The sequence below is a fragment of the Camelina sativa genome, chromosome 18, assembly GCF_030686135.1.
Source record: "Camelina sativa cultivar CO46 ecotype springtype chromosome 18, ASM3068613v1".
NCBI classification, from domain to species: Eukaryota; Viridiplantae; Streptophyta; class Magnoliopsida; order Brassicales; family Brassicaceae; genus Camelina; species Camelina sativa.
In genome coordinates this window covers 19,139,080-19,161,917 of record NC_141897.1, presented here as the reverse complement: position 1 = coordinate 19,161,917, position 22,838 = coordinate 19,139,080, and the positions used below count along the sequence as shown (strand labels likewise).

At 37.9% G+C, this 22,838-nt stretch overlaps 2 protein-coding genes across 8 annotated transcripts; both read right to left on the bottom strand.

The window, feature by feature from the left end:
• Positions 1–177: 177 nt before the first annotated feature.
• Positions 178–8,201, bottom strand: LOC147923073 (E3 ubiquitin-protein ligase listerin-like). Its single transcript, XM_087498044.1, has 14 exons — positions 7,925–8,201; positions 7,691–7,808; positions 7,542–7,604; positions 7,374–7,451; positions 7,062–7,153; positions 6,617–6,719; positions 6,272–6,424; positions 5,095–6,189; positions 4,490–4,992; positions 3,017–4,383; positions 1,700–2,733; positions 1,157–1,615; positions 828–1,058; positions 178–605 (listed from the first exon to the last, which is right to left on the bottom strand). The coding sequence occupies exons 1-14, from the start codon at positions 7,978–7,980 to the stop codon at positions 378–380; spliced, it is 5,580 nt and encodes a 1,859-aa protein (XP_087354170.1). The 5' UTR covers positions 7,981–8,201; the 3' UTR covers positions 178–377.
• A 251-nt stretch (positions 8,202–8,452) lies between these two features.
• Positions 8,453–16,967, bottom strand: LOC104761937 (SNF2 domain-containing protein CLASSY 1). 7 transcript variants are annotated; one of them, XM_087498038.1, is made up of 15 exons: positions 16,792–16,967; positions 16,583–16,701; positions 16,293–16,495; positions 15,798–15,904; positions 15,469–15,622; positions 15,122–15,239; positions 14,976–15,038; positions 14,812–14,863; positions 14,384–14,570; positions 13,536–13,854; positions 12,866–12,959; positions 12,501–12,745; positions 10,876–12,285; positions 10,665–10,802; positions 8,453–10,580 (listed from the first exon to the last, which is right to left on the bottom strand). In XM_087498038.1, the coding sequence occupies exons 11-15, from the start codon at positions 12,912–12,914 to the stop codon at positions 8,634–8,636; spliced, it is 3,789 nt and encodes a 1,262-aa protein (XP_087354164.1). In that variant the 5' UTR covers positions 12,915–12,959; positions 13,536–13,854; positions 14,384–14,570; positions 14,812–14,863; positions 14,976–15,038; positions 15,122–15,239; positions 15,469–15,622; positions 15,798–15,904; positions 16,293–16,495; positions 16,583–16,701; positions 16,792–16,967; the 3' UTR covers positions 8,453–8,633. The 7 variants fall into 7 exon arrangements, 6 of the variants coding, with proteins under 6 accessions (XP_087354164.1, XP_087354165.1, XP_087354166.1 ...); XM_087498039.1 differs by having other exon boundaries at positions 15,469–15,604; XM_087498040.1 differs by lacking the exon at positions 15,469–15,622.
• Positions 16,968–22,838: the final 5,871 nt, after the last annotated feature.

Genomic DNA, 22,838 nt, shown 5'->3' with positions numbered 1-22,838 from the left:
AGTAGCCCGGAGCCCTGAGGAATAGGGAGTGAGTTGAAAGACGAGGTCTTCTCCCGTTAACAAATCCCCTGTTAATAGTAATCACTGGACAAAAGGAGGAGACAAGAATATTAATGCGTGTAGGATCGGTCCAATTGCAACTAGTGGCTCAGGTAAATAGTGGATCGGTTCTGGATGTGGTACCCGAAGTAATTTTCTCTATTTATTGTCTTTTCCATATTCACTCACATACGTGAAACGAAACTCAACACATCTATGTATATCAATGGCGATACGTTCCTTGAACCTTTGGAAAGTAAAAACTAAAAAGAGAGTTAGGGTTTAAGCAAAACTGACACACTAATGTCACAAAATGCATCCTCATCACCGTTATTGGATCAGCAAGGAGATTGGCACAAGGGGCAGAGTTTCTTATTAGACGTTAAGAACCACTTGTCTAAACATGCTTTGTGAAACCTGTACTTGCACGTCACGCAAGCCCGCCTTGGAAGGCTGTGATTCACGGTGTGAATCACACTGTAGCATATCGGGCAGTCCTCTACTCCTTCAAATTCCTTATCCGAGTTTCGCTTCCATATCCTTATCGCCTCCGCCAGAGCCCCATTCTGCTTTCAGTAACACATTAAAAAGGAAAGAAAACATTCAGCCAAGACATGCACTCAATTAAGTCAATTATGTTGATGTGGGCTTTAGATGGAGGGAACAAGATTAATCATATATTTTCGTGAATCTACCAACTTTTTCTGCCACCGTATTATTGGTGTATATGATGGAACTGGATATTACTTAGGTTAACAAAGATCTACATGACTCATAAGGTACAGTACCTGATTACGAACAAACAGTTGCATAGACATCAACCACTTCCTCTGCTTTGCTTCGCTTATGCCAATACTTTTTGTGCAATTAACGTCAACAGGCCTGAGTGGGTAAGAAACTGGAAGCCGGATCACGAGATCCATCCCTGTTTCATCCTTCGTATATGTAGCAACTACTTCGTTTGCCGCTTTACTTATGCTGACTGAAAAGCTCTCATCATTAAAGTCTGCCTTCTTTATCTGCGGCTCACATAAACAATGAACAGAAAATTTGCAAATGCATTAGTGAGACTTCAATGCAACTCTCAGAGATGAGAAAATATTTTTATTGCACATACCTGAGACAGTTCGTTCTTTATTAAAGAAGGGCTGCACCACGATCTTGTAAATGCTTCAATCAGAGATGATGCAGAACGGTCACGCATTTCGCTAAACCATCCTCGAACATAAGCTGGAAGGACACGTAGCATCAGGCCATATATCGCCCCAGCAAGCGAAGCCATCTTTCCAGTTTCAATAGGCCAAAGTGATTCAACCGTTGAGAGGGACGAACCCGTCATAATTGCATGAGTGGCTGCAGAAGCTACCACAGATAACTCCGTCGGAATATCCCCATCTTTTTTTTTCAAGCTCTGTGCCATGTATAATTCTAGAGGAATGTGCTGAAAAAGACTATCTAATATCAACGGATTTGCAGTTTTCTCTATATACTGCACCAGTCTTTCTCGTCCTTGTGTTAGTGAAGGTAAAGAGTTAACATGCGAGAGTAACAAAGACCATGCCAGGAAAGTTTGCACCTGCCATTAGAAGTGATCAAACAGTGATTGACTTGCCTAAAAAGGGAAAATAAACCAAATAATGTTTTTGAAAGTGAAATTTACCCTTTCTGGTGCAGTTAAATCCGTATCAAGAAGTTCATGATTTAACTTCTCAACCATACAAGATACTTCGTCTCTTAGCCGTAGCTTCTCTTCAGATGGCAAACCAGTATCTCTTGAGTCCTGATCATTGAGAGACTCATCATTCAGTGGTGCATTCCCATCAGCAACTATGGCCAGCCTGGAAATAGGCTCAGTAGACAAAACAACGTATGCAGCAAGTTGCAATGACGGAATTGGATTGGAAGAGTACATTATTGCATACAAAGAGTTTATGGCTCCCTTGCTTAGACCCCAAAATTCCACTGCTCTGACAGCTCTATCTCTTGCACGCGGAGAAGAGTCGACCACAAGTTGAGCCACCAACTCCCAGAACTGTAAATGATCAACTCGAAATGAAGCAACAATAGATGCTGCCTCTGGGGAATATGAAGCAGCAATAGCCTCAGCAAGACCGGTGCAGAAGAAAAGACGCAGAACACCTTCAAGTATCCGATCCTTAACCGGATCCCATGTTTCATCTGCCAAGGATTTCAGATTGTCTTCACCTTCAATCGATTTATGCTTTACTAACGCAATAAGCAACGAAAATGCTGAGAGAGCATTCTGGGCATTGTTCACAGAAGCATCAGAAATAAACACAATATGCCCAAGTCCCTCAAGAGTATCATTCTCCTTCTCCATGGAAGAAACGCCACTGATGAAGTCATTGACGTTCTCAGAAGTTTCCTCCATCACAACTACTGCAGACTGGATCAGACGCTTCAAATTAGAAAAGACAAAATCCCAGTCATCCTCATTAAAATCATTTCCACAGTAACTAACTGCAATAACAATTAGTCTCGCCAGCAGAATTTGGGCAGCTGGAAGTTGGGTAACTACACTTGATGCACCAGGATCTTGCTTTTGTTTGCGGAACAAGTCTAGCAGGAGTGTTCTCTCTTCATTGCTCATATGCCTCTGTAGTTCCTTTGCTTCTTCAGCCTTTTCGCTTACGGGATAACAAGAGATAACAAGCTGAAACCAATCCTGCATATCTGATAAAGACAAGAAAAAAAAACAACGATCAGCTGGGCATGCAAAAGAACAAAAACTCAGTCTTAAATTGCTTCCTAGAATGTCCATCTAATGCCAACTATGACCACTTCTTAGGTGAGGACTCAGTAATATCACTAGGTCGATACTGTTATATAAAAAATAATTGCTCTATCCACCACCGAGCCTAACCCTACATTTAAATCAAAGCATTGTTCATAGAAGTTCAAGATAAGATCACTAGCCATGACCAATGAAAAGAAGGAAAATCAAATCGGGCCTCACCTTCCCCACTTTGCCAGAGTACCAGAGGAGGGAACGACAAAGACTTCTCTAGCCAATTTATAAGCAAAACTTCTAGTGGCAGTAATGCATCTTTACCAGAAACACCAGATTTTATTTTTGTACGTAATGGTGAAATCATAGTGCTCATAATGAAAGGAATGATTCTCAAACAGTTTGTGCTCGTCTCTTCCCCTATATAAAGTTTATCTGTGAGCATTTCGAAAGCAGCCATGGCGTTTTCTTCTCTCCAAAGGTCCTCCTTGAACAAAGTGTGAAGCAATGACACCAGAGCCCTCAAAAATGGTTCTACGATGTCCTCTATGTTATTCTTAAAGTCAATCCACATGTTCCCTAAGCTCACTGTCTCATCCTCTCCATGCACAAGAGCACCATTGAGTAGAATGTCAAAAATAGAATTTAGTAAGCCCCCACTTGATGGTTCACTCTTACAAAACGAGACAAGAGTTGGCAGGAAAGAAGTTTGAACATTACTCCCTGGCCACTCCCACGTGCAGAGTATCTCTACGGAAAACCAAGCTTGAGAGGCAAACCCATCATCTTTGTGGCCAACAAGAAATCGGTGAATTCCCATTTTCATGATCAGGTTGTTAATGAAAGAAACAAATCTTTCACTCTTAGATTTCTTCAATTCGCACAAATGAACAGGCATACCATGCGTATTTATGCTGGCTGACGTGCTGGGGCTGACCCACATAGGCCATACATCACTTTCAAGCACGAGGAGGGCACATATATTTTCTTCATCGCTTTGATCCAGTGAGAGATATTCCAACACCTCGGTCATCCTTAAAGCACATAATAGTGTAAGTTCACAAGGTTGCAGATCATCCTCAAGTAGGACAACAGACCTAAGGGACTGAACCAAAATGCTTGCTGAACTCTTCCGGACATCATAGTCTATGGATCTCCAGAACTGATTATCCATCTTAGAGCAAACAACATGAATAAAATCACACACAAGATTCCGATCCTTTATTTTCTCTTTGGACTCATATTGCGTATCATCCACTAGTGATGTCATTCTACTCTCCAAGTCGATGATTAAAATAGAAGACAAAATAGTTGAAAGTAGAGTGGCGTCCTGATTCAGAGCCTTCAAACTGAAGAAACTACCATCAATAACTTCAGCTGCAAACTTAGCAACCACGATCTCGTCCACAGTACTACTCGAATCAAACTCTATACCCTCAACAATAAGAGATGAACATATATCATTAAATGAGCATAACGGTGACAATTTGATAAAAGATAGCAGCTTTTCAAGGATCCCTCTATATATCAAGACCAACGAGCTTCTTGACACAAAAGAAATACTGCTGTCTTCAGTTGAACCGCCCAGAACTGAACTGCATACACAAAAATATAGAATAAGAACTGAGAACAAGCAAATAAGCAATATACTAGAATATGTTCTTTCTTTGATACAGTTTAAAGATATGCTGACTAACTTACCACAGGAACAGAGCAGCAGAGGATGTAGTCCCTGAGGAGGAACGGACAAGACTTATAGCAGTTGAGTCTATGAGTTTATGATGCCAATGCTCTGGCCGAGAACCTACTCTTTGATTCAACTCCTGCCCAGAACCTCTTTTTGTAATTTCACCCCTTGCCTTTTCTAAAAGCACTTTCATAGCAGCCAGATTATTGCACCCCTGATGTCGTTGGTTAGATACATAAGAAATGACATCATCCCACTGCTGAGTGAAACATTCATCATCAAGTAATAAAAGCAGGAGATCTTGTCTAGTTGCAGTCGACGAGTCACATACATCCATACACCAAGGAATAAAAATTTCTTGAAAAACTTTAATGAACTTCTCTGGGCTCATATCCCTCCCTTTTCCAACAGAGAGAAGGGTAGAAGTCTCTATATCATCAATTAGTATTGGAACTATCTTTCTCGGTCCAAACACTGATACTGAAACTGACAAAAGCTTAACACCATCTACCAATTCCTAAAATGACAAATATAACGTATAAACATCATGAGTTAATCAAGTAAAAAGATCATATTATGTATGACATAACATGCTAACAAAACATGGACAATAACTTACAGATGATTTTATCCACGGGAAAGCCTTTGACAGCAGTGGCCCCGTAAAATGATCCAAGGGCCAACTCTCACCTTCCAAAACTGAATATCTCTCCAATAACAAGAGAAAATCAATCATTTTTCTCACGCTACCCGAAACTATCTCTAAGTTTCCCTGCTGAAGCATATCCAAGAAGCTCTCTTGAACAGATTTACAGAAAAAAGACAGCAGGTTCTGTTCGAGCAAATTAATCCCTGAAAGGATTTCTATGATGCATCTACCTAGCTCTTGCAGATAACTAAATGAATTACCCATGCCAAGAGTTTCAGCTGACTTCCTCTGAATAGGTGGAACGCTCCCCTTAGATAGTTCAAAGAAGTCTACCCATAGAATCTTCACGAGGACTTTATCAATTAGATCAACCTGGAGATCATGAATGGGATTGGGACCATCGCAGTACTTTGAAGCATTATGTAATCCCCAGAGGAAACATTCAGTTGTTGCCCGAAGAAGTGATAATTGATCCGTACTTGAAGAATCACATATAATTCTTCCAGCTAATAAGTTTTTGAAAAAATTCACAAAGAATTTATCAGCTTCTACAGATTGTGTTGGCATAACTTCCAGGAACAATATCAGTGCAGGATAAGAAACCCGTGGGGATCCATAGCAACCGTTCCTTAGAAACTGCCATAAATGATTCAGAACAGATTTATGAACATTCAAGTAGACCCAACTCTGAGGATACTTTCTAGTGAACAGCAAGACAGCCTCCCACATTGATGAGTGGCAGGTTGGATTATTTTCTCGGAAAACACCAAGCAGAGCTGGTGCAAGGCATCTGATGTTGCCATCGCCAAAGACTTCAGGAACATTTTTGATGAAGCTGCTTAATAAAGAATAAGTAGCTGACCGAATACTAGGGCTTCCAGATTTTAGAAAGTTCAGAAAGCATTTATGGAAAGAGAACAACTTCTCGGCTGCGGAGATTGCCAGAGCCCTAGCCTTTGAGGCAAGTTTCGATTCAGAATTAACGCTTGCAGAGCTAGCTTTATCAGGTTCCCGGAGCAAAATATCTAGTAGTGTAGCCAATGCCACCAGAGATGACGATATCATCTGAAAACAACGGAAAATAAGACATTGGAAAAGAAAACCCAAACAAGGAAAAATAGCATGAAGAATCACCGAGATGGAGTACCTGCTGGTACATTTCTTCTAATTCATCTGAAGCAAGGGCTTTATCAGATAAATTTTGAGGTGTAAGTTTGAGATTTTCCTCCAGATAAGCAAAAATCTCAGTTGAACATAAATTCAAGGCGTGCAATCTCTTATCCTGGGAAGGAAATGCTGCCTGTTTAAAAGTTAGACGGCTAAATGAGAATCTGAATATTAATGTTTTAAAAAGTTCCTGCTGAGCAGAATTAAAAAGGTTACTGATCTAATAATACGACAAGAGAGTTTCTAATCGACGGTGGGGCTTCCACACATAGAGTAAAAAAAAAACCTCCAGTAAGAAAACTGAATCACGAAACGAGGACCCAACCTGTAGAGAAGACTTTGCTGCTTGAGAAACTTCAGATGCCAAATCGAACTGCGAAAACCACCAGGGCCCCATTATAGACTTTAGATGAGGTGCTAAATCTCTCCTGAGTAACACGTAAGAAACTAAGAATTAATACAGAATACAAAAACATAGAGGGACAAGGCATAAAATGGCAGTATCACATGCATGGTAAGACAATATCAAGACACATTTCTTATCTGACATGTTCAATATAGAAAAGCTTCTACAGCACTTACAAACAAACAAACCATTCCAACAAAATATTGATGATATAGATTTTAGAAGAACTTCAAAGCTAAATCATATCACTCATGATACAAGAAGACTACCTTACATCCAAGTGTATGATACTAAATAAATAAATAAATGAAACACTGCATCGCGGCAAGAAAAAGAATAAGCAAGAGAAAATTGAGAGTCAAACCCGGCACCAGTGACAACATTAGTCATGACGTCATGCGTAGCTCGCCGAACATCTCTATTGTAGTCCAGTATCAACTTCTTGTACTCAAATGTCTGGACAAGTAGGACAAAAATAGCACTGCAACGTGAGAAATAGAGTGATCTACGTGCTCCAAGGCAAAGACTAATTTGTGCCAATTCCATCAGCATAAGTGATATCCCCAGTCCTGATACTATTAGCATATCTATAACATCAAACTTAATACAACTTCTGAAGATAAGGATTTCTTCCTTGTTAGAGAAAACATTTACCCCTAGTATGAAAGAAACATACCCATTGTGGGATTATTGGCAGAAGTTCCTTTCCTTTCTTTTGCTTAATCAGTTCTGACAGGGAAGCAAGAGCTTTAATCTGTTGAAACAAACAAAATCACAATCAAGAAAACTCAAGAAAACAGGTCTCGTAGTAAATTGAATAACCATGGAAAGCCCGTTAAGTTACCTTTGTTGTAGGGTCTTTCCTAGGAAGACGTTGCAAGTGTTGGGAAACCTCACTATCCAAATCCTACAATCCCATCATATACACAAAATATGAGAAACTGGCAAAACAAGTGGGCAGAAACAAACGAAGAGGGGGCAGGCAGAACATACCAAGAAGGGAGCAGAGTCTTCGTTTGATATAGAAGTTTCGAATCTAGAGCTACCGACATAGCCACCAAAACCTACGGCCGCAGCTGCAGAGGCAGAAGGCAACAGAGAAGCCGCCAAGCTATTCAGAAAAAGCTCAATTCAGTACCAAACCAACGAAGCAAAGACGTGGTAAAAGATAAAATCAGAAGAAATTAAACGAGAAGAAGGATGAAGGATGAAGGAACAAAGTTTCACCTGCTGCTGGATGGACGAGCTTTGCTCCTTAAAGCATCTCCTTTGGGTTTTCCCATCTCTCTTCTACTCTCTACACGGAAAAAGCTTCCGAGAGATTCACAGATAGAGAGAGCTGGTGTCTGATCGGTCTACCAAGGGTCGGAGGGGGAAGTCAAGGGTCGGAGGGGGAAGGCGGTGGCGATACGATCATCGCCGTCGGAGGAGGCAAAGTGAGTTTGTCGGGTCTTAAGGATTCGCCCCATTGATTGATATTGGGTTCACTTAGTCCGGCCCAATTATAGACGGCCCAACTAATACTTTTAATTTTAAAAACCTAGGAAAATTTGGTTTTTGAAAATTCACAAAAGTTTATCTAAATTTCAGTTTTTATATCAGACCCTGACTTTTAAAAATCAAAATATAACCTTCCTGTCTCTTCTTCCATATATTCGAAGTCATGTCAAGTCTAATTATGTTTTGTATCTAGCCTGTATTTATAATCACCATGTTATTAAATTGTAGTCTAATAATATAAATGATAACAATAAATTCACCACAATGAACTGTTTAATTATCTTATTTGGAGGTTGCTTTATCAAACAAGAGTATGAATGGGTTACACAAACTTTTGATACAAGATAAGTTTATTTATTACAATACAACAAGCTGTTAAAGAAGCATCATTAAATGCATGGTGAAACAGAAAACTTGAACGGTAAAAGTTACGCAATTAGCCACCTGTTGAAGCTTTTTCATTCTTCATGATCATATGGAATGATTTGACTTTGTCTTCCTCCACGATTTCTCTAAGAACATCGTCCTCAATCTTCTCAGCTTGCCACTGAGATGGATCCGCCACAAATTCTTCGCTGAAAATCATACTTGAGACCCACTCTTTCCAGGTTGTCCTCCTGTATTTGTCTTCCTCAAGTGTTCCTCTGGACAAGAGCTGGTAAACGTACACCACTTTCTGCTGTCCCGGTCTGAATGCACGTGCGATTGCTTGCTTTGTCTTAGAAGGATTCCACTCTGAATCAAGCATGATCACCCGTGATGCAGCGGTTAGACTGATGCCTTCTGCACAGGCCGTGATCGAAGCGAGCAGAACACGGGACTGGCCTCCTGGTTCTTCGAATTTGTCTATCACTCTGCCTCTCTCAAACAGCTCAAGATCTCCTGTCAAGGTCAGGAGCTCTCGGCCTCTCTTCCACCTGAAAATATTCTCAAACAGCTCAAGAAACAGGCGAATCGGCGCAATGTTGTGGCAAAATATGAGGATTTTCTCCCTCTTGACCACCCGGAACACGAGGTTAAGCACGAACATGACTTTTGATCCTTTCTTTGCATCGTGCTTGAGCTCCTCAATCTCGGAAAGCTCCTGAGGATTGAGGAATTTGGTGCAACAGGCAGTGGTTTTGACCAACCAAGGATGGATAGCTGCCAACGTTATGAGTAACTCGAGCTCGAGTGGATATCCATGGTAAGTCGACATTATGTTCTGAAGTTTGGTAAGAGTTCTGTGCTGTACATCTGTGGAGTTCATCAACAATGTGTAAATCTGCAAACCTGGGAGAACGTCACCACTTCCGCTTCCGCTTCCGCTTCCGTTCCCTTCATAGTTATCGATGAAACCACTGGTCATATTCCTCAACATGTTGAGACCTTGCAAGCGCTCATCGCCCACTTTTGTGTCAATCTTCTTGGCTATAATGTCGAGGAAGAATTTCCGAGCTCTATTTTCAAGCAAGTGAGGCGCCTTTTGCTCAGTTTGGTTTGTCTGGAACTTCTGATCCAACTCAACTAGAACCTCGTGAACAAACTTGGGTCTAGCCAAGCACAAAGTGTTGAAGTACTCACAGAAGTTGTTCTGAAACAATGTGCCCGAAAGCAGAATCCTCAGATCAGTATCAACTTTCATCAAGGCTTTTCGTAATCTCGACTTGGTACTCCTCGGGTTATGTCCCTCGTCTAGAACCAGTAATCCAGGAGACTCTCTCAGTACTTTAGCCATGTATTTTCTATGAGCAAACTTTGAATCTTCCCTCATCAATGTTAGAAACGATGTGTAACCCATTACAAGAACACTAGGCTGTGCATGCCATTTCTGGATTTTGTCGAGACAGTCAAGAACATGCATAACATCTTGGCTCGGTTTTGGAATTCCCTCGATCTGAATGGTGTTCTCTTTGGCCACACAGTAGGTTCTACGACCATGGAGCAAGTGAACGGGTACCGGAATCTCCCATTTGATGAACTCCTTGTACCATGTGTACAAGGTTGTTTTCGGAGCAAGAACCAATGGCCTTTTACCCGGAAATATCTTCAAGTAACTTGCAAGAAAAGCTATGATCAGAAATGTTTTGCCTGCTCCAGGAGTATGAGAAATCACGCACCCACCTATCTTCTCTGAACTCGGATCCATCATCGCGGGAACCACTGACCCGGCTAGGTTCCTCCAGAGAAACTCAAAAGCTTTTTTCTGGTGTAAATGCAGTTTTCTCTCAAGCTGAGGTATAAGAGACCAAACATTGTCACTTTCTTCAGCGGAGGGCATATCTGAGGAAGCAACTGGTATAGTGTAATTATGACTCTCAGCTCCATCTTGGTTCACTTTAGTAGTATTTATGTCATCTTCGTTGACTTGCTTAGTCTCTGTCGTCCATTTCTTGTGATGCGCCTATTGAAAATCAAACCACCAAAAGATTACTAATTCATCAAAAATAGATAACATGATAATGTCTTTCCCAGACTTTCCACTTACAAAAGGTGCAGAAACATGTTTCATCTCAGTTCCTACATGACCACACAATCTGCAACACATTCCGATTTCTTCATTCAATTCATAATCATGTTCACAACCACCGAGTGCTTTATGGAACGCCTCGTTATCCACTCTCACCTGAAATTTTGAATCAACTATATATAAGACACAAGTTTCGGAAAATATCAAAAGATTTCCAAAAAGAATCTACCTCACTGTCATCAAGAATGTAAGAAGAAGCCAAGCATAGTTCCATTTCCCTCCATAGCATCTCGTTCTCTGAAGTCTCTTCCTCATCATCATCCTCACTCGAACTTTTTTCGGCTTCCATGGAAGAGCTTGCAGCGTTCTTTAACCCCATCAACTGCTCAACAACATTGGACGCTTCGTTCTTGGCTGCAATTGTAGAATCAATTCTACTCATGTACGAGTCTATCAGCTTGTTATACGCACCTGCGCTCAATGTTCTCTTCTTATAAATCTGTGGTTCCTCGGAAACTCCGGTGTTCCCAGAAACAGACCGTATTCGGGAATGCTGTCCATTTGTTTTTTGAACCACATTCCTGAGGGGTCCATTCCAACATAGATCAGATTCCATCTCGTCCATTTCAAACTTCTTCTTTTTCTCATATTTTGCTGCTCTACTACGATACTTATCTATCTCATCCATCAAATGACTTCCAGAGGAACCACCACACAAACTATTTGCATTGAAACCAAACTGTTCCAACGGTATAGGTTCAACGACGGGAGTGAAGGGAATAACCGAAAGCTCGCGATTTCTACCAATTCTCTCTGTTTTTTTCCTCTTCTTCATCTCTGTTTTGTCTATCAAAACAATCTCTCTTCGCTTATCCTTACTTAATCCCTTTGTGCTTCCCTTTTTTCCAAGTAATTGCGATAACGGTAAGTATAAATCGTCATCGGTATCTCTATCATCATCACATTCTTCTTCTTCGTCATAATCTTCATCATCATCACTTAAATCAGTCCATGTGCTGTACCTATATGGCATCATCCTTACCCATCCATCCTTTGAATCTGGCTGACTCTCAGAGTCAGCGAATCTATCAGGCCGCCCACTTCTTCTCTTGGATCGACGCAGCTCCATTACCTCCTCTTCGATCTCCTGCTTTACATCAGTATCTTGATGAGTATCCTCAGCTGGATTGAACAAAACAACTTTGGACATGAAAACACCGTCTTCCACCGTGATGTTCATTGCACTCAAAGAGCTACTAGAGCATTCATCCGCCACAATCTGATAAACCATCTTCTCGTGAAAGGTTCTGATCTGAAACACAATGTTTTTCAAAACTGATGTAACAAGCAACCAAGAAACATCAGGCAAGAACTTTCCCAGATTTAGTCTTGTCTTCACCAGCGAAGTACAGTCCTCAGAGTTTCTCCATCTGTAGTAGCGGTCCAAGCTTTGTTCCTTGCAAAGCTTCTGGAGTATAGAGATTTGGTTAAGCCCCATCAGTACCGAAGCTCTATTCATTCTATGTTTCTCCGAACCGATGCAGCCTTGGTCTATATACACACTAACATGGAATATACACAAGCATTCAGATTCATGAGGCTTCCTCTCTATAGATAATATCCTTGCATCCACCCAAACCTACACCAAACACACAAAAATGTCTCAAAACAACAGCCAAAATGCGTACATATTTGAAGATTGTTATATCTTTTATATACATTTTACTATAACTAAGGATGAGCTTTGGAACCGACAGAAGAGTTCTACACTTTTACTAGATCGGCTTCTTAACTTTTAAACAGAGGCAGATATGTTCTTGAAAGTGTAAATGATGTTGAAGGATGTGAATGTACCGGCTCTGTAGTCTCTTCATCCACAGTGACATCTTTCTGATAGAGAACGCAAACATCCAGACCAGGTCTTAGAAAAGATGTACAATCGACCAAAGTGGCCTTTCTTGATCTAAGACGAAGCCTCTGAAATGGTCTTATATCATCCAACACTTGTCCGTTCTCCAAGAGAGGCATCGTCATCGCTCCATTCTCGATCCTTAAGTACTCCACGGCCTTCCATGTCCCCGAGCAGAACACCTCGAAAGCTGCCATAACAGACAAAATAGAGCAGATAAGTAGATAAAAACATGATCTATCAAAGGCTGTGCCTCAATGCAGAACACTTAAGGTAAAATAGGAATCATAAATCTTTCCAAAAGACTTACGACATTGATTAAATGGATGGTTGAAGTCAAAGTAATGCTTTCTCTTCATATTATTTCCCCTTTAAGGATCACTTCTTGAGCCACATATGATCTCCTGCAATCAATACATGTACTGCTTCAATAGTATTCATCTACCACTTGATGCATACATATCTTCTTCAGGATCAGGCAAGATATATTTATGTATTCAACTTTATCTCGAGCACCGACAAAGTCACCACATGTTTATTGCAAAACTCAACCAAACCTAGAACATAAACATGATCATATAATGTTATGCGCAAAAGCAGCAATCGTTGCAAATTTTCAATAAAATCACTACTAAAAAGGTAAAAAGCAGACAAAAAGTTTCGTATAGTATGGTCAACAACAACAACAAGAAATAGGAAAAACAAAGCATGATCGAGCTTTTGAAGTGGTTTTTGGAAAACAAAGCATGATCGGTATCAACAACAAACAAAACCCAGAATGAAAAAAACCATAATTTCATGATATGCTAAGCACAAAACCAATCACCTTCAGTGAGTTGATTCCATACAATATTATAGGGTGATAAGATTGGTATATTGTGAACGGATGGGGAAATTAAAGAGAGAACAAAATATGATAAATAGAAAAGGACGGCGAAAAGTAGCGAAGAATTCAATACCACAACCACACACACACTCACACAGAATCTTGGGGACTGTGCGACTTTTTCTCCTTTTTGCATGAATTTGCGCAGAATCCATAAAAAGTGAGAGAATAGGAGGGTTTAAGGATAGAGGGTAGTATTGTCATTTCCTCTACCAACTTCTTTATATGGGAAATGAAATAGACGGCTGCGATTTGGTCTGTCTTCTTTACTATCTTTAGATTTTTTTTTTTATACAAAACTGATGAGAGAGAGAAAAAGCGAAGTTGTGTGCATGCCTGCATGGTGGCCTCGTCTGGGTTCCCATTGAGATACCATTCCACATAAATTCATGAATTTAGCATTAAGTTTTATACTGTATTTGCACCCCCACAAAAAAAAAAAAAAAAAGTAATTAGTTTCTGTATAAATACAATAAACTCGGTTCTCTTTTATAGTATGAGTTTCTGGTGTTAAAAGACTAGATGAGTGGCCGATTTTCGCAACAGGATTTAACGAATTTGAAGATTTATGTTTTTTTTTTTTTTTGAAAAATATCAAAGTGGTTTGCGAATATAGGTAAGTAAATCAATGAGCGTATTTCTTGGAAAGTAGAGTATGTACTTCGTAATCCCGGTTTTTTCGTAATGTAAGAAGTTTACTCGCTAGACATAAAAAAAATCGGATTTTGCATATTTGTAAAAAATTAACAATGCTTGTGACAAAAATCCAAATAAAACATGACCTTTTGTTAGATTTTCTCAATTCTCAACAAAAACTTTAGGGGTACTAAAAAAATTGTAGTTCATTATCGTAACCTAGTGGGAAAGCTACTATTCCATTTAATTTGTAAAATAGAAGAATCACAAAGCTAAATCATATCAATCATGACACAAGAAGACTACCTGACATGATGACATCCAAGTGTATGAATCCAAAATAGAAATAAATGAGACACTGCATCGCGGCAAGAAAAAGAACATGCATGAGAAAATCAAACCCGGCACCAGTGACAACATTAGTCATGACATCATACGTAGCTCGCCAAACATCTCTACTATTGTCCAGTATCAACTTCTTGTACTCAAATATCTGGACAAGCACGACAAAAGTAGCCAAATCAATTGTGGAAAGTGAACAACTAAATGCAATGTAACGTGAGAAAAGAGTGCTCCAAGGCAAAGACTAATTCGAGCCAATTCCATAAGCGTAAGTGATATCCCCAATCCTGATACTATTACCATATCTATATAACATCAAACTTAATACAACTTCTAAAGATAAGGGTTTCTTCCTTGTTAAAGAAAACATTAATGTAAACTAAGTAACATACCATTGTGGAATTATTGGCAAAAGTTCCTTGCCTTTCTTTTGCTTAATCGGTTCTGACATGGAAGCAAGAGCTTTAATCAGTTGAAACAAACACATCACAATCAAGAAAACTCAGAAATAGCAGGTCTTGTAGTTGATTGAATAACCAGGAAAGCCGTTAGTTACCTTTGTTGTAGGGTCTTTCCTTGAAAGCCGTTGCAAGTGTTGGGCAACCTCACTATCCTAATCCTACATATTCCATCCACAAATATGAGAAACTAGCAAACAAGTAGGCAGAAAGAAACAAACGAAGAAGGACAGGCAGAACATACCAAGAAGGGAGCAGAATCTTTGTTTGACATAGAAGTTTCGAAGCTAGGGCTACCGACATAGCCACCAAAACGTACGGCTGCAGCTGCAGAGGCAGACGGCAACAAAGAAGCAGCCAAGCTGTTCAGAAAAAGCTCAATTCAGTACCGCACAACGAAGCATAGACTGGAAAAGACAAGTTTTGATTCAGAATAAATGTTTGCAGAGCCAGATTTAACAGGTTCGCGATGCAATATATACGTGTGACCAACGCCACCAAAGATGACGATATCATCTGAATTCCACGGAAAATAAGACATTGGAAAAGAAAAATTGCACAATAGCATGAAGAATCACTGAGATGAAGTACCTGCTGGTACATTTCTTCTAATTCATCTGAAGCAAGTACTTTATCAGATAAATTTTGGGGTGTAAGTTTGAGATTTTACTCCAGATAAGCAAAAAATCTCAGCTGAACATAAATTCAAGGCGTGCAATCTCTTTTCCTGTGCAGGGAATGCTGCCTATTTGAAGATTAGACAGCTAAATGAAAATCTGAATATTAATGCTATAAAAGAACTAAGAGGTTACTAATCTAATAATAATACAAGAGAGTTTATCATAGAAAGTGTGCATCCAAACATTAAAAAAAGAAAATAGCCTCCACCAAGAAAACTGAATTAGGAAATGAGAGCCAACCTGCAAAGACGACTTTGCTGCTTGAGAAACTTAAGATGCCAGGTCAAACTGTGAAAACCACCAGGGCCCCATTAATTATAGACTTAAGATGAGGTGCTAAATCTCTCCTGTAACACGTAAGAAACTAAGAATTAATACAGAATACAAAAACATAGAGGGACAAGGCATAATATCGAAGCATTGACATGCATGCTAAGAAAATATCAAGACACATTCCCTATTTGATGCAGAGTTTGGGAGAACCTCAAAGCTAAAATCATATTACTCAAATGACGTCATGCGTAAGCTAAATATTGAGCAACCGAATGCACTGCAACGTGAGAAAGATTGTGAGCAACAATGCTACAAGGAAAAGAATAATTTGAGCTAATTCCATCAGCGTGATTGATATCCCTATCTTCAAGATCGAATTTAATACAACTTCTGAAGATAAGGATTTCTTCCTATTTAAAGAAAACATATCACCCCTAGGTTTGTAAAAAAAACGAAACATACCCATTGTGGGATTATTGGCAAGAGTTCCTTGCCTTTCTTTTGCTTTAATCAGTTCTGACAGGGAAGCAAGAGCTTTAATCTGTTGAAACAAACAAAATCACAATCAAGAAAAGCAGGTCTCGTAGTCGATTGAATAACCCTTTTGTTGTAGGGTCTTTCCTAGGAAGACGTTGCAAGTGTTGGGAAACCTCACTATCCAAATCCTACAATTCCCATCATATCCACAAAATATGAGAAACTGGCAAAACAAGTAGGCAGAAACAAACGAAGAGGGGACAGGCACAACATACCAAGAAGGGGATTACGGTCTTCGTTTGATACACAAGTTTCGAATCTAGAGCTACCGACATAGCCGCCAAAACCGACGGCTGCAGTTGCAGAGCCAGATGGCAACAGAGAAGCTGCCAAGCTGTTCAGAAAGCTCAATTTCAGTACCGAACCCAACGAAGCATAGACTCGAAAAGATAAAATCGCGAGGAGCGATTGAAGGAATATTCACCTTCTGCTGGAAGGTCGAGCCTTGCTCCTTGCAGAATCTCCTTTGGGCCATCTCGTCCTAGTCTAGACGACTGCGTTGTAGAGGAATAACGCGGAGAGAGAGAGAGAGAGAGAGAGAGAGAGAGAGAGAGGTCTTAGCGGTCTAGCAAAGGAGGGAGCGGTGGCGGTACGGTCGTCGCCGTGGTAGAGAGCTTAGCTGATTGGTCTTGGATTCGCTGAGCCAGGCCCAATTACTTACGGCCCAAGTAGTTCTACTAACAATATCGATACTTCTTTAACAATATCGATACTTATTTAACAAATCGCGTTTAAATAATCACATTTGAAATCTTACGATCAATTCAATTATTAACGTTTTGAGTTGAGGTATATCATCATGACATCATTAGTTTTGTTACCGTATATTCATGATGAACGTTTACAAAGCGAGAAAAATAAAAAGTTTACACACTCTCAATATACCAAAAGAACTCTATAGTCTCTTGAGCTTGAGATACCTATAATTAAAAAAAGTTTACAGATATCCAGGACGTGCCCGATGTACGAGTTTTAAAGTTTTATAAATAAAATTTAATTTAACAAAAATATGTTAAGATTTGTTGTAGGTTATTTTTAAATTTTGTTTTGCTATAGTACACTGATTTATATCCATTTACAAATTTTTGATTTATGTTACCATTAAAAGTGTATTTTTTACACATAAGTACACTATATGCTACAAATATATTCTTTATCACCACCTAGAAAAATATTTTTCATCACAATAGTGTATGACCAACCATGGAGAGAACCTCGGTTCCGTCCTCCTCCTTTATGGAAAGAATCTTGTGTTCACATTCCTCCACCATAAAAAGAATCTTGGGTCCACCTTCCTCCCTTGGAGAGATAATCTTGCATGCGTCAAACCTCCTCTACCATGGAGAGAACCTCGGCTCTGCCATCCTCATATGTGGAGAGAATATGTTCACGTCTTATAGCTATCTCAAAGTCGCATGCTCCGACAACCAATGAAAGTAAAAGCCATTTTCCAACGTCACAAAATCTTTTGATAGTAACTAATATTAAATTTCTCAATGTATTCTTGGAAGAGTCTTTGACACATCATGATGTAGCCTTTGTCTTCGAGCTCCTATGGATCTATCAAAAACGGTTTATGTCTTTAATTTATCTATCTATGTTTGTTGTAAGCTTGTGTTTGATTAGTCTATTTTATCTAACCATTAGGTTGATAAGGTTTTACTCTTTATCTTCGCTTGGGATTGAATGAATGGTAAAAATTATGTTTGTATAAAAAAATATTTGTGACCAACCAATCAAAGTTGAGAAATTAGAAGAAAATTAATTTGACATAATTAAAGAAATAACAAAATTATAAGCACAGTAATACTTCCTCCGTTTCATAATATAGGACGTTTTAGAGAGATTTTTTGTTTCATAATATAGGATGTTTTCAAGTTTCTATGCAACATTTTGGTTAAGTTAATATTATTTCATATGCAGTATTGTTTATGATTGGTTGAACTTTTAAAAAGTAAACATTTTTTAATTTGTGTGCTTTTGTTAAAACATCCTACATTTTGAAACGGAGGGAGTATATGAATCTCAAATCAAAAATGAAGATATATATTAAATAAAACAATCTAAAAATACTATAATAAATTTTAAAATACATTATTAGAAAGAGAATACGCATAAATTAATCTTACATTTTTTTTGGGATAACATATTAATCTTACTTATTACAAACTGAAAAATGACAAAATAAAAAAAAATTGGTTAAAAAAAATATGAAAAATTTACCTTTCCATTAAAACTTCCTTACCAATAAAACAAAGTTTAAAGCAGCATTTATGTTTCAATGAATTAGATCCACCGTTTATAAAATATTAACATCTTTGTACATTTAAACAAAAATTGCAGGGGTGTGATGCATTAGTTTTACTCGATGACACTAGCACGTTTGTCGGAGAAAAATCTGCCGGCCCCAACAACAACACTCTTCGAGGATGTGAAGTCATTGACAGGATCAAGACAGAAGTTGAAGCTATTTTGCCCAAGCGAGGTCGCTGCACGCGACTCAGTCGTATTGGTAAACTCTATTTTTTTACATATATATTATGGCCACTAATTTTTAAAACATGTAAACTTTTGAATATCTCTGATTTTATTTTGTAAAACAATTTCAAGAAAAAACTTATAATACTTGGGGCCTTAATTATATGTTTTCAGAAAGTTTAAATACATCAACTATAATGTTTAACAATTTATTACACATGGTCTTTTTTTTTTTTTTGTTAAAAGGCTTTCAATTAAAATGCATAAAAAGTAATACAAAGGTATGATTTGTAGATCATATAATTTTTGAAAGTAAAATAATAGGAGGTTATATAATGAAGCATATTCTAAAAGGAGAGAAAAATAGAACTAGTGGAAACTGGAAAGTTAATCGTCTAGCTATTTTTGGATTGATCATCTAGCTATTACACATGGTCTTCACATGATTTAAAATGGTCTAAGCTCTCGTGTATGTAACCACTAGTTTGAAAACATGTGCAAGTGGAACTTTTGAATCTCTCTGATTTTATTTTGTAAAACTATTTCAAGAAAAAAAAAATATAAATTGGGACCTTAATTATGTTTTCAGAAAGTTTAAATACATCAAATGTAATTTAGGTGATTGGGAGAAAGAATGAAAAGGAGCCCTTCACAGTAAGTGATAGACAAGTAACTCCACCTAATAATATATAGTTTGTTTGTTAACCTCTCACTATCACTTTAAAAACAAAATCAAGCCGGTCCAAAGATAGTGAAGATTCTAAAACAATTTTCTTAATGTTGTCACAGACTGCTTTTACTAAAACTCTATCAATTCATTATGATTATTAAAAAAAATGTTTTGTCAATTGTTTCATATGTTTGCTTGTTCTTTGCTTATTATTTGCTTAAATTTAACGAAATCCAAGTAAAAAACAAGTAAAAATACAAGCAAAACATATGAAACAATTGATAAAATAATGTAAGTTTAAAACTTTAATATTGATGATTTAAAAAACTATATAATTGTTATAATTGCAAACTAAATTAAAGAATGTAGCTATATAGAATAATATTCTAAAAACTACACATCCTCTTGATCTCGGCTCTCCAGGAAGTTTTGATAGTAGCTACTTCATGCAGCTACTTCTCACATCGGACCAAGTCCTGTTTAACAGTGGTTCAACGTACACCATCGTCCTATCTTACAGTCGGAGTCGACATGCTTTCTATCGGAACTTTATTAGTGTGATCATCAAGATGGGCGATATCGGCCCCTTAACTAGATCCCATGGTGAGATCCGGAAAAATTGTCGGAAACCCAACTAATTTGGGCCAACTAGGTCGGGAGAAAGAATGAAAAAAATTGTAGAGCCCCTCACTGTAAGTAATAGACAATTCCACCTAACAATAGTTTGTTTGTTAACCTCTCACTATCACTTTAAAAACAAAATCTACAACCTTTGAAAATTCAACTTCTTACTTTGATTTTCGGCAAACCAAACACCAGAGTATCCTTTTTTCTTCTGTGACTTAGTCAGAAGAAATTGAGGTGTTTATCTTGGATTTGAGTTGTTTGTAGTAAGTTGTTTATTGTTTTTGTCCACTGTAAATATCAACGATAATCTTATTTGTTTTTAGTCTTCTAGCTAGTTTCTCGGCTGATAAACTTTCTCAAAACAACATGGTCTTCATATAGTTCATATATATCATAAATCATGTCAATATGTCATAGAGTTGCACTATAATCAGTATTTCTATCTCCGTTGGTGGGTGTGGCAGCCGCAAACGATCAAACTTATAAATTGTAGCAGTTAAAGTCATGATAAATTACTCGTTAGGGTAAATATATTATATATTACTGTCCATTCTAACGCTTAATTTAAAGGCGGCTGGTGTTAGACATCTTTTGATTTCTGGGGTTGGTAAGTACAATATTCCCTCTATTAGAATTACGATGTTTTAGAATTTTTATCAAAATTAAAAAATAATGTATTATTGTTAACTCAAAATAATAAAGAGATAATGTATGCAGTCGTGTGTTTTTTCTGCCACTTGACTTTTTCTAACAATATAATTGTAATCACTAGTATATTAAATGTTCATAATTCTTATTAGTGTATTATCACATTTCTTCTTCCCATTACTCCTCAAAAACATTTAAGTTAAACTTATGTTTACAATTTTAATGATAGAACTAGCTTTTAAAAAAATTAACCTTTTCTTCTTAACAGAGACAGAATTACAGGCGTGTGAATCTCACTCGCGAGTATTTTCTCTCCCAAACTTTTTTTTCTTTTGATCACAAATTCTTACACTGTCGTTGGGGGTTCTCCGTCGATTCCAGTGATGAAGAGAGCCCCAAGGCTCATGGTGCTTCACCCGTTAACTGTTACATCAACAAGGTAAAGCTATCTGATCAAAATCAAGGGAGAAGTGGAAGGGAGAAGTTTTCCTCGACACACCAATAGTAAGAACTCTATCGGCGATGCTGCAACGTGGAGTAGAAGAGAGAGATTCACAGCAAGGATCGAGAGAGGAAGGTGGTTAGATCTGAAGATTGGAGATTCTACGGCTAGGAGGAGCTAAGCCACCGTCGAAGGTTTCAGATCTACTCCCTACTGCCTTTCTCTCTCACATATGAGCATGTATCTCTTCGACAATAGAAGCTTGGCTCTCTTCTTCCTCCTCAAAGCTGCTCTATGGTGGTGGGATGGCAACGGATCTTGGATCACCATCTCCGTTTGACTTACGTCATCCAGACTCACCGGAGATCCTGTTTCGATGAGCATCCGCAATATTATGGACGACAACTTCAACTGAGTTCTTCAGTTGGGGATTAGGGTAAAAGAGCGACCGGTTTGATTCCGTTCGTGAATAAACCCGGTTCAATTTTGATTTACGATTTTGCTTGGTTTGATGTATGTGGTTTAGGCCCAATGAGATTGTATTGGACCTAAATCCGGAAATAGCCCATTGGACAATTATTTATAAAATTAAATACATTTAAGAGAAAAAAAAAAGTAGCTTTTAAAAACGAAAATTTTAGAACCAAAACTTATGTTTCTCCAAACTAAATTTATGAAAACTAAAATAATTAAGTTCCATTGATATTCTAATATATTGACATAAACTTACATCATTTACTTAAAATTATCTATGGCTTTGAATAGATAAAAATCAAAATTTACCACCTCAAAGTAATGAAAGAATTTTTTTTATATGATATGATTCAAAAATCAAAGTCCAGCCATAGAACAAGAACAAGAACAAGAAAATGATCCTCATATAGTCATATGAATTTTGGTAATTTTATTATTTATTATTTTTTTTGATTATATTATTTTGTTCTGTAATGTTTGTTATTCTTCATAGGTTGATATATGGGTATACGTTGAACTTTTATCATTATGCGTTTCATAGAACATGCAAGTTTGGATATTATTGACTCTATATCCATTAGTATGTCTTTATTTATTGATACGAACATGCAGTTTTTTTTCTTTTTCCTTCAACATGCTGTTTTATTTCTTTTAATAGGAGTAGTTTAAATACTTTATTTCTTTTAATAGGAGTAATATATTTTGCGACAGGAGCAAGTACTAATAGGAGTAACAATTTGTAGAGATAAAAGTAGCTGTGAACAAAGATTTTTATTCTGAACAAACTAATCCTAAGACTTTTTTAATTTATAACTATCAATTTATATTAAGAATAAAAAGTTGAAGGGCTGAGAATGTCGTGGATGCATGGATGGAAGGACAGCTGCTTCTGCCTAACTCATCCTCTCCAAATGATATGACCTCTCTGCCCTCACATTCTCTCCATCGGTTACGTCCACAGTTTATTTGTAGGAAACAAAATGTACTTGAGAAATGAACGACCGATATCGATCGAGTGGAATCACAAAACAACCGATGTCGGTCAACATTGTAGAAAGACCGAGAAGACATTGTAGATATTTTTGAATGTATAATATTTATACGTTTAGCTAATTATTGTATTTTGTAACTT

Excerpts from the sequence above, each read along its gene's own strand:
- LOC104761937 (XM_087498038.1), bottom strand. The coding sequence starts at position 12,914 with ATGAAGAGAAAGCATTACTTTGACTTCAACCATCCATTTAATCAATGT. Across the intron at positions 12,746-12,865 it reads CCATCCATTTAATCAATGTC|CTTTCGAGGTGTTCTGCTCG; the intron begins GTAAGTCTTTTG and ends CTGTTATGGCAG. Across the intron at positions 10,581-10,664 it reads AACATGTTTCTGCACCTTTT|GCGCATCACAAGAAATGGAC; the intron begins GTAAGTGGAAAG and ends GATTTTCAATAG.
- LOC147923073 (XM_087498044.1), bottom strand. The coding sequence starts at position 7,980 with ATGGGAAAACCCAAAGGAGATGCTTTAAGGAGCAAAGCTCGTCCATCC. Across the intron at positions 6,720-7,061 it reads AATGTTGTCACTGGTGCCGG|GAGAGATTTAGCACCTCATC; the intron begins GTTTGACTCTCA and ends CGTGTTACTCAG. Across the intron at positions 4,384-4,489 it reads TCTGCTGCTCTGTTCCTGTG|TTCAGTTCTGGGCGGTTCAA; the intron begins GTAAGTTAGTCA and ends TTGTGTATGCAG.